Below are 15,469 nucleotides of genomic sequence, written 5' to 3'. Positions count from 1 at the left end.
CCACAAACTGTGCTACCGAACGTCTCTCTGTCCACTGCTGCTGCGGTGATGATGGAAAACGTAGCTGTCTACCGATCGATGGCGTTAAGTGATATCCACTAAAGCACTCAGAGCGCCAGATCTACGCTGCTACGCTACTGTACAGGGAGAGGAAGGGGGCTGGCCTGCAGCAACATTTACCAGCGGGTCGGCCTGCATCCCCCGGCGGTGAGCAGGTCTGCTGTGCTCCGTTGGAGCCCCCTCTACCCACCACTCAGATCCCACCTCCCCCGGGCCGCCGTCGTCATCGGTGCCGTACTCCACGTCGATCTCTTCACCGGGACCGATGGGCGGCCTCTGAGCCTGTGCCGTTTTGCTGACCAGGTAGGGTCTTGGCGGGCTGGGACCATGGCCGGGGTCGACTGCCATCTGACTCCTGAGCATGGCCTCCCTCCTAAGGCGGTCCCCTAGCCCTTTGAGCAGTGCTCTGTCTTTGCTGGTGGTGGGGGTCAGCTGGGGAGGACAGTGGGCCCGCCTGCTGCTGAGACCCTCATATAAACTCAGGTCTTGTTCTTCGGGATAACTGATGGTGTCAACTGTGTCTGCGTAGCGCACCCTGTGCTGCGTCCTAGGCCTGACCTGCCTGAGTAAAGGCTCTGTGGTTAGGGATCTGGGATCCCTGTTGTAGTGGTGATGGTGAGGGGGGAAGTGTGGGTGTGGGTTGGGGTGATGCTGGGGTGCGCGGTGGAGGCGCTCCGAGTCTCTAGGGCAGAGGTGGCCGGGCCTGGACCAAGGCTGACTGCGTTGGTTTGAAGGCTCTTCTATAATGCTGTCTTCCTGTTCGGTCACCTCGGGAATGCTGAACAGCTGCTCGTGGTGTTGGACCTGAGCCGGCAACTTGAGGATCCTCTCTAGTACCTCCTCATCACTGTCTGGAGGCTCCAAGTTGCGCGACTACACGGCCGAAAGGTCAAAGCAACCAAGAGGCGATTGGTGAAGGTGGGACGGGAAATCATATCGTTCAGTGAAAATAAGGGAAGTGCAGACGAAACAGAGGACAAGCCGGTCATGCAGAGGAAAGAGAAAAGAAAAGAAAAAGAAGAAAGAATCTCAATCAAGCATGACTAAAAACATGAAAGAATGCCACTGAATGACGACTGAGCTTTGCAAGACAAACTGAAAGAAGCGTGTGTCATTCGAAAAAGCAGAACTCACAAAGTGCCCGTGCAAATGGCCACAAACTATGCAGTACACTGTTTCCTTTACCCTGTTTGCTCTGAATAAGTAGCCCCGGGCCTGTGCGTCTCCGAGGTGGTCAGAGTAAAGGTCCTCCTCCTCCTCCTCCAGGATGTCGGACAGATCTGACCGGCTGTTGTCTGCGTGGTAGTCGCCGGGAGGCTCCACAAGCCCTCTGCTGTAACTCTGCAATAAAAAAACGTCAACACACTGAAACAAACTATCCAATTCATCCGACATTCAAAACCCTTATTAGTCATTCCTATAAATATCGACAAAAAATGAATAGATCTGCAAGTTAAACGAGAACATGTTGCAGATACAAAGGCACACTTGAAACAAAGCTGTATTAATAATACATACGGCTGCCTGGCATCGGCCCAATGCTTTTACCTTGGAAGAACAGCACTGGTAAGAGAAATATGATACAACTAATGATGTCGGCTTTCCTAATGCAAGAGCAGATGTCAAGAGATACATGCTCTAAACTTTGCATTATGCATTGTCTCCATTAATCCATCAGGATTAATAAATTGCCAAAGTCACACAATAACACAAACAAACCAACTGAGGCAGCTGTAGACCACCAACTCACATGAGAGGTGAAATTATGGTTTTTGTCAATGGAGTCTTTTGGCTTTGTCTGATGAGAAGTAAAAACATGACAATATTCTAAATATAGCATATACATAAAGTGATATTATTATTATTTTGAATAAGAGTCTTTCTTTCAGGAGTCTAAAATAGGTTTTGCTGCTGCCCACGTCCACAGCAGTACATTGCTTTGCTCCCATGATGGGACTCCAGTCTGTTTCCACCAGCTGGGGGCGTGCTGACTGCCATCCACAGTAGGTACTACACCGACTATGGATAAGAACCTCATACATCCAAACTTTAATTGGTGAATTAGACGATTAGAATTAATTAGACAACACCTCTGGAGGGTTCAACCAAAAATGGGATGATGGGACTGAGCTGCAGCTGCATGCGATATTAATTTTTCTAGTGACGAGTAAACTATTTGTCAACAAATCAGTGCTGACCTGCTGCGTACTACAGTACGCTGGCTCTTGGTCCTGTCTCAAGAACTCCTCCATGGACACCAAGCGGGAATTCTCTTGATCCTCCTCTGCTTCGGACTCCAGCGGTGAGCTGCTGGGGGGTCGGTGAAGGTTAATGTCCGGAGGATTAAGAAAGCCTGTGATCGGGGCTTTGGGCGGGGAAGGGATGCGCTCGGGGCTCCCGAGCTGGGCACCGGGGTCCTCGAAGAACTCTACCATAGATGGGAAAGGGCGTATCATTCCGGGGCTGCTGGTGTCTCTGTGCTGCTCCAACACGGCTGCTGCTACTGCCGTTACTGGTACTTGTGCAGTTGCTGCTACTGGAGATGGTTGAGGTGGTGAGGTGGGGGGAGAGGTCACTTTTACCTGAAGACGAGAGAAATGGTCAATACAACGCAAATTAACGTTCGATTACAATTATTCTAGATATTAGTTTGCACGTTCTCCCCGTTGCAGCGTGGGTTCCCTCCGGGTTCTCCGGCTTCCTCCCACAGTCCAAATACATGCAGCTTAGGTTATTTGGAGACTCGAAATTGCCCGTAGGTGTGAATGTGAGCGTGAATGTTTGTCTGTCTCTATATGTGCCCTGCGATGAACTGGCGACCTGTCCAGGGTGTACCCTGACTTCGCCCAATGTTAGCTGGGATCGGCTCCAGCGCCCCGCGACCCTCAACAGGATAAGCGGTTTGGATAATGGATGGATGGATGGATAGTTTGTTAGCGGTGGGCCACACCACTTAGTCTATATTGTTTTACATTTTGGCACATTGGCAGCATTAACAGTCTGCCGAATTAGGAGTTCCTGTTTGCAGTGAACCCATCGATGAACGGACAGTTATTGTTGAATAGAAACTTAAACACGAGATGACTCTCAGGCGTGTTGCGGGGAAATATTCTATGACTTCTAAGCGGACGTTTATTCGTGATGGAGAAAGCAGATAATGATATCCGACCTAAAAAATGAATGTCTGTGTTCAGATTTGACGGATATTGCAGGAATCGGCTGTTTGGGATTTAAAGGTACCTTCATTGCCTCCATGGGCTGCCAATGCTGCAGCTCCAACTGCCGATTGTGTTCATAAGCTGCTCAAACTACAATTACTAACTTCCAGTTGTTTTTAGAACAACCGGCGTGCACCTGTCCCTTCACTTCATGCAGTATCTTTGCCTCACGTCTCCCTCTTATACTCCCTTCAACCCGCCTCAACATCTGGAGGCGAGTTGGAGGATGGAAGAGTGAGGATTACCTCTAGAGTAACGGTGGAGGCTATTGGTAATGTGGCCTCACGTACAGCCAAGGCAGCAGCAGAGGAGGGGTTGGCCCAGGCGTTCACGTATGAAGCCGATAAGAGAAGGTCATCTGGGTGGAGGGCTCGAGGAGGGTTGGCAGCAGCCTCCACTGTGAGGCCATGGATGTTTGTGTCCGATGGCAAAGCGCTGGGCAGCACGGAGACTTTGGCGGCGGAGTTCCCGGAGGACGGCGGCGAGGGCAGGTGGCTGCAGCCTGTAGGGGTGCGGGGCTGGGGTTGCACCACTGGGGCGGCGGTGGCTGGACCTGCCATGATGGCGGCCAGCTTGGAGGGCACATTGACTGGCAGAGAGTCGCAGGACTCCCCGTGGGCGGACATGGTGCGGAGAGTGAGCTCCCGAGCGGCCAGCAGGGACTGCATCTGAGAGGGGCCCAGCAGGGCACTGCCGGCTGTTGGGGAAGACACCTCCAGCACCTGGAATGGGAGACAGACAGGTACATCTTTTCTTTTAAAACTGTACAGCAGTTCCCAAAATGCCATATACTGAAATCAAACCGCAATACACCGCTTGGCAACACGTAAAAAAAACTTAAAGTTCTTGCCTTTTTCTTGTCAGCATATATAGTGTATCCAGTGACACGGACTCCGTTGGAGGTCCCGGCAGCATCGATAGTGACCGGCAGCCAGCTGATGAGGGCAATGCCCGGGGAGGGGCCGTGCTCCAGCTGTACATCCAGAGGAGCATCAGGGGGTCCTGCAGGCATTGGAAGCATCACACCACGGCCAGCGGCAAGCAAAAGATATATTTTCATATTATTATAGGATCAAGTGATTCACACTTGAAATTACAATGTTTGGGATAAGAAATTAATATCACAATGGGAATATAATTCTACGGATTTTTAAAAAAAAAAGCGCCATCTAATACTCTAGAGGGACATTAAGAAATTTAGAAACCATATACCTGCGTTCCCAGAGTGTGGGCATGAAACTTAAGCAAATTTCAACGATTATTTCGAGAAACACAACTCAAATGTAATATGACACTGATCACAAATAAGCATCTAAGATTCATTTATGAAAAGCAAAAACAAAGAGTAGATTAGAAGGAGCAGAGTGGCAATATGGTACCACAAACTGATGCCAACTAGTGTTTGCAGTTAGCGACATCCGTTCACAGGAAATTCCGATTCTTTGAGCGTCCCCTTTTAGTCTCGCCCAACGTTTTGTTGGAAAGCCAGGAACGAGAAAATGCGAAGGGAACCTCAAGATCAAATAAATACCAACTTGCCATCATAATAAAACCCTACTTCCTCATCTACAGGAGTACTTGATCGAGGGAGAGGACGGCATCTGCCGTGACCAATCAAGTCCCCCGTTTCCCTTCTCTTTGAAGTGATGCATTCTGTGCCATGGTGCTGTGGCTAATGAATAAGAGAGAGACGACTGAGAGCAGCTCTCATGAATAAACTGATGTCCTTGTGTGGGAGGTACAGAATCACCACCACTGAATACAAGACATCATCTGAATATAACCCATTGGCTCCGATCACTGTGTTGATCTAATTCAAGAACCGGGGAGAACCAGCAGTGGACTGTAGGAACAGTTTGGCTGAGGGAGAGACAGGACCTAACAACGGTTAAACAATCCCCAATGCATGGCACATACCAACAATGCTACTGTCTATAAAACATCAATCACTAACATTCGAATACAGATAGATTTGAACATTTTCAAGGAAATTGGTCGCTAATCATCAAACTGAGATTTCTTCTTTCTGTTTTCTTAATAATAAAAAGTAGCTTCTGTTTGATGGAGGTAGATCAGAGGGGAAGGGTACTTCCACTCCATACTGCTCCAAAAGATTCACATTTGCGATATTGAACGCACACGTGTATCTAATCTAAGTCTTATAATTGGCCCAGACATTTTATTCTGCGACAAAATCACAAATCCTTTACAAATTCCGAATTGTAACACTGATGTCCTGGGTGGATAAAATACATATGTGCATCTGAATTACCTAATGCAAGCAGCTGCTTCTGTAGAGCTTCAGTATCTGGCTGTTATTGTTTTGCAGAGGCTTACTCTTGGTCCAATTTACGCTTTGATATGACTTAATTTCGAAAGGGGAGAATTAGTCTTGATTGATTCGTGACCCATTGATTCTGTGTAAGTGTAATTGTATATTAGACGATAAAAGATAGATATTTCATATATAATAAGATCCTAAATCCTGACCTGCCATCAGTGTGGTGAAGGTGATGGAGGCGCTCCTGTGTTCGCGTCGCTCCACGGGTAACTCCCACGGCGTGCGGTGCGGCCGTGCCTCCACTTTGACCGCGTACTGCAGGCTGGGCAAGAGGTTATTGAGGCACAGCGAGCTGCAGCCAGCCTTCACCAGCTCGCACTCCTCCTCATTCAAGGACACAATGTGCACATAGTTACTGTTGCTGGGCAGCCAGGTCAGGTTGGCAGAGGTGGCGGTGATCCTCTCCGCGCGCAGCTGCGTGGGCGCCACACAAACGTCCCGACCGACCAGCATGCTGCAGCGCAGCTGGTCCGAGGGGCCCTTCTCCGTCAGGCTTTGCACTGACACGCGGTAGGCCTTGAGGTTTATGTCCAACCGCTCCAGCACCGCTTTGGTCTGGGCACCGAAGGGCACGTTGAGCCGCAGCTCCTGGTCCACGTACACATTGTAGCTCCACACGTTGCCCCACCCGGCCGGCACCAACGGAGGGTCCCAGCCGATGATGATGCTCTTGGCAAGCTGCTTGATGAGGGTGAGCTTACGTGGGTAAGGCACAATGTCCACTCCCACCTCCTCCAAATCCAAGTCCAGGCCGTTGGTGAGGGGGGCTGGGACAGCCAAGGCCGATGCTGAGTCCGAGGGGGCTGAGGCAGGGCCAGAGGCGACGGAGGCCTCTGTCCCTGCTGAGGCGCTGACGCCCACGTGGAGGTGACGCTGGTGGCTGGCACTGTGCAGGCTGCTGTCTAGCAGGGAGTTATGGGACATGTCCCCCGTCTCTGGATGGTGACTGCTCATGACATCGTCGTCCGACACGCGTTCCACAAAGTTAGAGGGGACCAGCCCTCTCCGTCCATCCATCAGCTCGCCTGTGGGGATGCCACATTAAATACTGAACACCCCCGTCAATGCAGAAATATGAATTTGTAGATACAACATATACTCGTGGATTTACCTTCATAGAAGCAGTCGTCGTCCATGTCTCCATACACGTAGATGTATTCTCCAGCCGTGAGCGGAAGCTCCACCTCAGGGTTGTCATTGGGGCCATCGTATGGATTATAGCTGTTGAAAATTCATTCACCAGGAAGTTATTTCTTCATCCCGTATTAACAAACTGTCGACATGGTGACTCAGCTCTTGCCTTAGTTTAATACTCACCTGTATCGTGCAATGAAAACCTGAAGCTTTGCTGCTCCTCTGCCGGCTGTGTACGGTGCAGGAGCTACGTCAACGTCCAGCTCCTCCACTTCACTGGCGGTGTCCACCTGAGAACACCATGGACAGAGGGTGAATTGCCTGGACCCTGAGGCAATCCGAAAACTGCTTGCAATGGTGTGCAAAAACTAATCAAACAGAGATATATATGTATTTCTTTTTAAAGTAAAAGCAGAAGTAGAGGGATTGCTGTGAACTGGATTGAATAAACAACATTCTTTAAAAAGTGTTTTTTCCTCAGTGCAACTGTAAATACTGAATTACTCATGAGCTACTATAGGTGAATGGTCGTGCTAATATCTTTGTTATATAGTGATTTAATATTAATGAGTCACTGTTGCTGGCAGAGAATCACCTTGACACCCAAGCTGGATTTCCATTCAGAGCTGCTCCACTAGTACAATAAGAGGGCTGGTTTATTTATAGCTCCCTGGGAAAACCTTTTTAAGGATAATCACTTACAACTACTACCACATAACCTTCATAATCCACAGAGGCGAATGGATTATCTCACTAAATATGAGCTTTATTGAAATATGGGCAGACGAGATGAGAAGACCACCAACCTGTCTGTCTCTTTGGCCGACAACAAAAACACTATATCGTGGCAGAAGATCCAAATAACTTCTCTTAAAAATGAGCAGAGGAAGCAACAGTCTGGGCACGCGTGAGGTGACAGGGAGGTTTAGGAGAGCTTTCTAATCCATCAAATCCACACAATCAATGTGATCGTGCGTTGCCTTCTTGGTAATCTTGATGAGCAATCTGCCTGTCTTTGTAGAAACAAAGACAGGCAGGAGTCCTGCATGACGACATAACCCCGGTGAACGTTAAAGGGATAGTTTGAAGTGGGGTTGTATGAGGTACTTTTCCATAGAGTCAGTGTTTGTCTCTACCTACAGTAGACAGCGGTCGGCACGCCTCCATGCTAAAGCTGCCCCCTTGTCCAGAGCAATACATTGCTTTGCTGTCTGTTTCTCCAAACTGGGGTTCTGCCGACCGCTATCTGCTGTAGGTGATATATTGACTATGGATTACCTTATACAACCCCACTTAAGAAAAATCTGAACTATGACCAAAGGAGCATTATCACAAACCTACAACCAGGGCTTGAAATAAACACTAACCGCCTCCAATAAATGCTGGCAAAAAGAAAACCATTTTGGCTAAATGTTAAGAGTGGCTGGCAACTTGTAAATAGAGATCATTTTAAGCCACGCCTACAAACTGTATCATATCGTGAGAGGTGGCGTCGCCTTACATGAAAATTGTACAGTATATCACTGACTACTAAGTTCATAGTTAATGTGCACTGCTCCTGATGAATGATGAAGAAAGTATTCTGAAATGAGTGACGCGCTGCACATCGCCCCGGCTGGTACCTCGTGTGTTGGGCTCGATTTGTGCGGACTGAGGTGCGTGTCAGACTTGGGGGTGAGGTGAGTGGTCTCGGACTTGCTGGAGGATGAGCCTGACTTGCTGACGCTGATGGTGGGCAGCTCTCGATGCTTGGTGACGGGCGAACGCCCCAACCTTGACAGCCCCGCAGCGTGGGGGGTGGCCCCCAGCCGCAGTGCGGCGGCCACATCTAGCAGGCAGGGGAGAGAGAGAGATGAAGAGGATAATACATAATCTGTGACTTGTTAAACTGGTTGAATCCATGAGCAGCTAGGTGGGGGCGAGGTAACCGGTTGACATGCAGGAGGCTCAAGGTTGAACCTGGCTGATTAAAACGGTGGATGAAAAAAAAATCCTGTGTCCATCTGTCTGAGGTCAGAGGTGTGTCACACCAGCGATGTTAAGGGGCTTAACTGGGACATTTTCTCACGTCGGCCCACGAGCACCGACCCTCACGTGACAATGAGCATTTACAGACGGTGCTGGACTGCGGCGGTGCGTTAGGGTGAGATGACGGGTTGGAAACATGCCGTGCTTTACTGACAGTGCCCAACACATATCATGAGTGACAGAGACGGAGAGAGTACCGAGCGGATCTTTACCCTCAGGGCAGGAGAGAGTGTCACCTCCCTCGAGACTCCAGAAGGCTATTTCACCCTGAGACACCATGTCCCATGAGCCACCAGTGCAGTCTAAAACACACGAACAGTGCAAGGAGAAAGAGGTTGGATGGATACATACAGTTGGCACGATTTGGACTAGTTTGCACTGTTGTTACGGTTAAGGAAGTTGTGGCTGGGGATTACATCATAATGGATAGTCTTAAAAGAATGCGCCTGTGCTTTTAATTCACAGCCTGTGCTGAACAAGCTGAAAGGTAAGAGGTTGTGCTCAGTTTGTATTTCTGACACACAAAAGAGAATCTTTGGAAGACTGGACTGATGCTGCTGGTCTACATCTCACAAGCCATGCTTTGTGACAGGATGTCCTTTGGAAATGAAAGAATTCAAGTACACTAAGAAAGATTATATACCATGAAAGTTGAATAATAGATCATTAACATTCTGCTAATATGCATTTATATGTTGGTAACCTTTTTTTGTGGATATTATAAATTAACCAATTTGTTAAAATCTCTTAAATATCACAGAAAAAGCACAAAGAATCTTCTGATGTACAGCTAATGGCAGTTAGCAATCATCAACCATCGTGAGGAAAAGCCCTCAACAACTATCACCCTCTCTGCACAGGTTGTACTTTCGGGCGTGGGAACGCGTCACGTGGTTTGTGGCTCACCTCGCTCTGCAGTCAGGCCCACCCCGTTGGTCAGAACAGAGAGGCTGGGGTTGTTGAGGAGGCTGGCGCCGGCCAGGTCCACCTTGGAGGCCTGCAGTCGAAACTTCTCCAACTCCTGGGACAGCAAGCCGAACTGTTCGCTCTGGCTGCGACACTTGTCCTCCAGGTCTCGTACCTTCGACTGCACAAATGGCGCGACGGAAAAACGGCCACACAGTGAAAGCAGAGTTATCGACCAGTTGACTAAACACACAAGCAAGTGAGCACAGCTGTTCTCAAGGAGGTTGGTGGAGTGGAGTTTGAACACAAGGGGCTTTATGTGAATCTCGAGCGTTGTATTGTAACACCTCAGTCATGTGGAGGGATCTAACAACGTGGGCCCCGTTTTCATATATGCACAACGACCAACGCAAGCAGTGCTTTGACCGCTCGGTATTTTCCTGACCTAGAAATACAGTTTGAGCGTCTGTGTGGTATTTTCGTAGTTAGTGCAGCGGTGCACAGGTGGGACCGCAGGGGCCTTTACACACAGGCGGGTTAACCTTCATTAAATCGTGTGCAAATGACACCAGAACACGCCCAGACAGTTTGTGCACCCCTGGAACAACTGCTTTGAGTTGGTCTTGCGCAATTAAAACGGGGCCCTGTATGTAAAAGTAACCTGCTTAATAAATTGCCAGTGTCGTGCAGAAACCTTTGATGCCTACACAGACACTTACTTGGTTGTACTACTATACGATAAGATAAAAACGATGATTATTTTGGTGCGTGAGCAGAAGGAACAGTTTAAGACAGCAACATACAGTTCATACATTGCTGCCTATGAAAGCTAATGCATTATAAAACAAAGCACTGCCAATATACGGTTAGGATTCTGCAAGACAGACTACATAAACTGTCATGGAAACATTTAATATAAGCTTCAAACACAAATTACAGGTTCAGTTTGAAAGAAAAAGGGAGGGAAACAAAGGCGGGTAGTTTTCTGGTAAAAACCAGAGTGGGAGGGGTAGCATACAGTAGGTTAAGAGAATTCTCGGCATCTGTTCTACACTTTGTTCACTTTAACGAAGCCACTAGACAGCAAGGTTTGTCTTAGCTCCACTGAGTTATGTGGCTGATTTCAGTTCAGGTTGCGGTGGGAGTTTCCTGGCAGGCAGATCTGACAAAAAAAAAAAAGCCTCCGCATGAAACAGTCTGAACAACATTTCCTGTTAGCTCTCACCTACGCAGAGCCTCGCCTGCAGCCGGCCGTTATCTGGCTACACTGAGCTGAAGCGGTAATGAGGACCGGAACACCTGGAACCCTCACATGAATACTGAAATATAATAAAAGCGGTGTGTTGGGTGTAAACAAATGGGGGGGGGGGGGGGGGAGAGTCTACCTCAATGTAATATGATCAAATAACAAGCCAGCATGATAAGTGTGCTCAGTGCAGCTGGGAGCGCTAACCGTGCCGCAGATACACCGTTATCTGGTCTCATGTGAATGACCTGATTTACACGCTGTTTGCAAACCTAAAAAAATAAATTGCACCATCATCAAATGAGCCTCTGTGGCCACATGAAGCATCTATGAAAGACTGTGTTATAATAAGTACTGCGGGGCTGTTGCTATTGCTTTTAATTTAACTTTATGAAGTAAACGGTCAACTCGAAGGATTTAAATATAAGTAATTGAGGTTTGGTGGTTCTATCTACAGGGGGCCGGGGTGGGGGGGGGGGGGGCAAGCTGGCTAAAAGGTTAACAGTACCTGCATGCAGTCCAGTGTACTCTGGTTAGCAAAAAAGTTAACACAAAGGACAGAAAAAAAGGAAAGATGCTTGTGAAAGGATGAATCTGAGAAAGACAAATCGTATTAATAAAGCAGAAACACAGCAGTCTGAGTGCAGGTCTGCAAGAAAATCCTGTCGGGGAACCGGCATCACTAGAATGTGTCTTTGGCCCTCTGCAGCAGACAGCCTGCCTTTTTATTTTAATGGCCGCAAATATTCTGCTCAATCTTACAAACGGCAGCGCGTTGACTTGGCAACACAAAGCTCGGGTCCTCGAGAGGGAAAAGAGGCTTTCTCCTGTGATGCTTCGGGTCTAAATACAAACAGCAAGTGAGAGAAACAAAGCGAGAGGAAGGAAACAAGCATTTAAAGAAAAACAGGAGCAACTATACTCTACCAGCTCCCTCTGCAACACAAGCTGAGTCAACTCCTAAAATAAAACACACACTTCATTTTAGCAGAATGCACTGTGTGAAAAAGTGGAGCACAGAGAGCAGACATATATAGTGTAGAGGACTTTTTGAGGCTCTCTTTTTTTATTTTTTTTTGTCATCATTCAAAATCAGCAACCAATCAGAAGACAGAAGGGGACTTCCAACTGTCACCGACTGTCTGGATTCAGTTTGAATTCAAAGTGCGTTACACTCACACCGAGAGCAAGTTCAAACGTCACAGTGCAGCGGAGAAGACATCTGTTCAAACGGTTTTCCAGGCCCGCGAGCACGCCAAAAATACCAGTACGAGTATGTTCTGCCAGGTGTCTAGATTAGAATAAAGAGCTGCTTCATGTGGCAACGGGATGTCTTGTGTCTGCCAAACACGGGGAGTTCATCAAATATTCATATTCCTGTTGCTTGGTGTTCATTTTCTTTCATGACGAATTAGATTTGATCTTGTCGGACAGAAATACGCTAGTGCGTGAGAGGAACACGGAGGAAGTCTGAAACACACTCCTCCTCTTTCTAATGTCGGGGCCGAGTGAATTGGGTTCCAGCCTCTTGTGTGACTGTAATAAACACTCGCGCCTTAGATTTCCGTCTTGGTAAATCATCATAAAGTTCTTGAAAGCAACTCGGGGGCTCGACTGCGTGGCAATAAAGAAAGAATGTCTCTGCTAGTCCCAGTGGTGCAACACACACTCACCTCCAGCACCTGAACCATTCCTTCATGCTCCCGCTTGGCGTATAACTGAGCCTGAGAATAAAAAAAATAGAAAAAGACATTCATTTAGTGTAACATCGGTTGCTTGCTCATAAGAGCTGCGTTGACAAACTCGGCTTTATTGGTGGCCGAAGGTTGCCTCCTGCTGGACAAAGTCACCCATTCCACATAGTTGGGGTGAAAGCAGCCAGAGGGGACATGAGGGTTTTGATTTAGCAAGAAAAACATTCGTCAAATACATAAAGTGTAGAACTTACCCGCTGTAACCGTTTGATTTCATCCTGTTTGAACTTAAGGATAGCCAGTGCCTGCTCATGTTCCAATTCCAGCTGCTGCCTTCGCTCGGCGACCTCTCGCATATGCTGTTCGGAAAGATAAAATATATATTAGACGGCAGTTGTCTTTTCCAGTAGGAGGATAAGGGGTGAGTTTCTGAGCCCGGCCGTACCTGTAGGACCTGCTCTAAGTTCTCCAGTTTGGCACGGAGTCTCTGGTTCTCCTCGAGAACTGAATTGTGTTGAGCGGTCACTTCAGAGAGATCTTCCCTCAGCTCCTCATTCTCAGCCCGAGTCTGACGAACAACAGGAGGAGAGAGGAGAATATTATTTCTCTGCGTCCATTGGTCGTCATTATTTTGAGCTTTTACTTCACAGCGTTACAGTCTCCTTGATTGTCTCGCTGGACCTACTGGGCATTCAGTTGGGGAGTAACATATTATATCAATTAACAGCTATGATTGCCAAAACTATGAAATTGAGACCCACTTCATAGAGAGAGAGAGAGAGAGAGAGAGAGAGAGAGAAAAAGCGAAACATCTTTTTCCTTCGCAGAGCTCAACACTGACCTGGTCGAGCAGCTGTGCCTTCCTCCTGAGGAGATCTGCCTCCTCCTTTAGTTGCTCATTTTTGCCCCGCTCATCCTCAAGCTGGCTCTCCTGTTACCGAACCACAGGGCAAAGTTCAGGTCAAGCTGAGGAAATCCATCCCTTCCCAGTCGTCCTTATGTCCACTATATATGTATAACGCTTAAACCAGACCGGAGCCAGAGAGCATGCAGGAGGAAATACTGGAGCAAGAAGACTGCTTACCAAACTCAGACATCTCTTCTGTCGCTTCTTTACTTCATGCTCAAGGTTTTCACATTCTTTTCTCTTCTTGCTCAGCTCGCTTTCCTGCAACGACAGTGATAACAAAGCAAAGAAGAGTTACATTCAATCCTTATTTTGAAATCTAACACGGCTCTAAGACATGGTTTTAATAGGATATACTGTATGAGCGCGCAAAGACACGACAAACGACAGGTGACATAATGACGAAGAATTTGCGTTTACATTTCGCAATGCAGAATACGTTGGCTTTGGTTCCCATGTTGACCTCTGACACGATAACAATGCGGTATTACAAAGCTTAGCATCCTTTAATTATTCTAAAGGCAGCTTACATGCAGGACCAGCATAGGAGAAATCTGCTTATTTCAGGGCGGCCTCAGGCCCTCAATCACCGCTGGGAGTGTGTGGGGGGGAAGCTGCACAACAGACAGGCTAATTGCAGACCACCGGCAGCTGACTAGATTATACTAACCGGTGATGACACAGTGGGACATTAATGATAATTGAAATCTAGTTATAAAGCGCTTTTCTCAGACAAAAGTCACAAAGTGCTTAACAGAGCATAAATTACAAGCATAAAAAACACAATGTGACCATAGGGCCAATAATTTACATACACACAGAGAAATACAAAATTAAAACATAGTTTAAAAGCAGGTCTAGGACACGGGTTTTACCCAAACGCCAGTCTAAAGAGGTGCGTTTTGAGCTGGTTTCTGAAAGTGTTCACAGAATCTGCGAGGCGTAGAGGTGCAGGCAGAGCATTCCACAGCCTCGGTGCTACTGCCTCAAAAGCTCGGTCACCACGGGTCTTAAGGCGAGTGCGTGGGACAGACAGAAGACCTAAAACGTCTGACCTGAGAGCGAGGGCGGGTCAATAGGGGTGAAGTAGATCAGCTACATACGTAGGAGCCTGACCGTGTAGTGCTCTGTAAGTGAGGGTGGGAATTTTGAAGTGTATCCTAAATGCTACAGGGAGCCAGTGGAGAGATCGGAGTACGGGGGGGATGTGAGACCCTCGATTTGTCCTGGTAAGTAATCTGGCGGCAGCGTTTTGGATGACCTGCAAGCGGTTAAGAGCAGATACACTGAGTGATGAGAAAAGTGTGTTACAGTAGTCAATGCTTGAAGAGATAAATGTGTGTATGATCATCTCTAGTTCAGGTGTTGATACTACAGATCTCAGTTTACTGATATTTCTTAGGTGGAAGAAACATGATCTGGACAGCTGCTTAACATGGGGGTCAAACGACATGGACCGATCAAAGAAAATCCCTAGATTGCGCAGGTTGCAATGGGCAGCAGAGGAGAGTGGACCAATACTCTGCCTGATCATAGGGACAAACTCATCCGGTGCAATAACTAGAACCTCCGTCTTATTGTCTTAAGAGAATAACAGCCTGAATAACGTGCAAGCAAAGATGATCGCAACTTAAATGTACTGTCGGCTGTTTTTACAATCAACGACGACACTGAACTGTTTTATTTGTTGCGGGTCAAACTTCATTTTGGTTTTTTTCAGATTTGTCTACCAGTTTGGACTTTAGCTCCCCGTGAACTAAATCCTTCTGTTGGCCAGAGGATGATGTAGACTTCCGTGTGTCCCCTGTCACTGCTTTGTTTCTTCCCTGTATGAATGTTCACCGTGTTGATCGTCTTAGTTTGCCGTGTTAGCATGCTAATATTTGCTAATTAGCACTTAGCACACTGAGGCTGAGGTGAGGCTGATGGCAATGT

General features: G+C 47.6%; 1 protein-coding gene across 9 annotated transcripts in view; it reads right to left on the bottom strand.

Moving 5' to 3' along the window:
* tspoap1 (TSPO associated protein 1) overlaps positions 1-15,469 on the bottom strand; it is a 61,753-nt gene that overhangs the window by 11,191 nt on the left and 35,093 nt on the right. For 5 of the 9 annotated variants that reach the window (XM_076102036.1, XM_076102039.1, XM_076102041.1 and 2 more), the window contains 15 exons: positions 13,712-13,795; positions 13,469-13,558; positions 13,073-13,195; positions 12,882-12,986; positions 12,607-12,657; positions 11,861-11,893; positions 9,688-9,868; positions 8,376-8,581; positions 6,937-7,043; positions 6,731-6,840; positions 5,769-6,644; positions 4,129-4,280; positions 3,524-4,000; positions 2,259-2,642; positions 1,246-1,401 (listed from right to left, as the gene is read on the bottom strand). In XM_076102036.1, coding sequence (XP_075958151.1) covers positions 1,246-1,401; positions 2,259-2,642; positions 3,524-4,000; positions 4,129-4,280; positions 5,769-6,644; positions 6,731-6,840; positions 6,937-7,043; positions 8,376-8,581; positions 9,688-9,868; positions 11,861-11,893; positions 12,607-12,657; positions 12,882-12,986; positions 13,073-13,195; positions 13,469-13,558; positions 13,712-13,795 — 3,135 coding nt within the window. Of the gene's footprint in view, positions 1-47; positions 934-1,245; positions 1,402-2,258; positions 2,643-3,523; positions 4,001-4,128; positions 4,281-5,768; positions 6,645-6,730; positions 6,841-6,936; positions 7,044-8,375; positions 8,582-8,993; positions 9,084-9,687; positions 9,869-11,860; positions 11,894-12,606; positions 12,658-12,881; positions 12,987-13,072; positions 13,196-13,468; positions 13,559-13,711; positions 13,796-15,469 lie in introns of those variants that run through there. The other 4 variants (XM_076102044.1, XM_076102040.1, XM_076102038.1 and 1 more) reach the window with 4 other exon arrangements.

The sequence above is a fragment of the Anarhichas minor genome, unplaced genomic scaffold (assembly GCF_050575085.1).
Source record: "Anarhichas minor isolate MPS153535 unplaced genomic scaffold, ASM5057508v1 ptg000027l, whole genome shotgun sequence".
In the NCBI taxonomy this organism is placed as follows: domain Eukaryota; kingdom Metazoa; phylum Chordata; class Actinopteri; order Perciformes; family Anarhichadidae; genus Anarhichas; species Anarhichas minor.
This window is presented reverse-complemented; position numbering and strand designations above follow the sequence as displayed.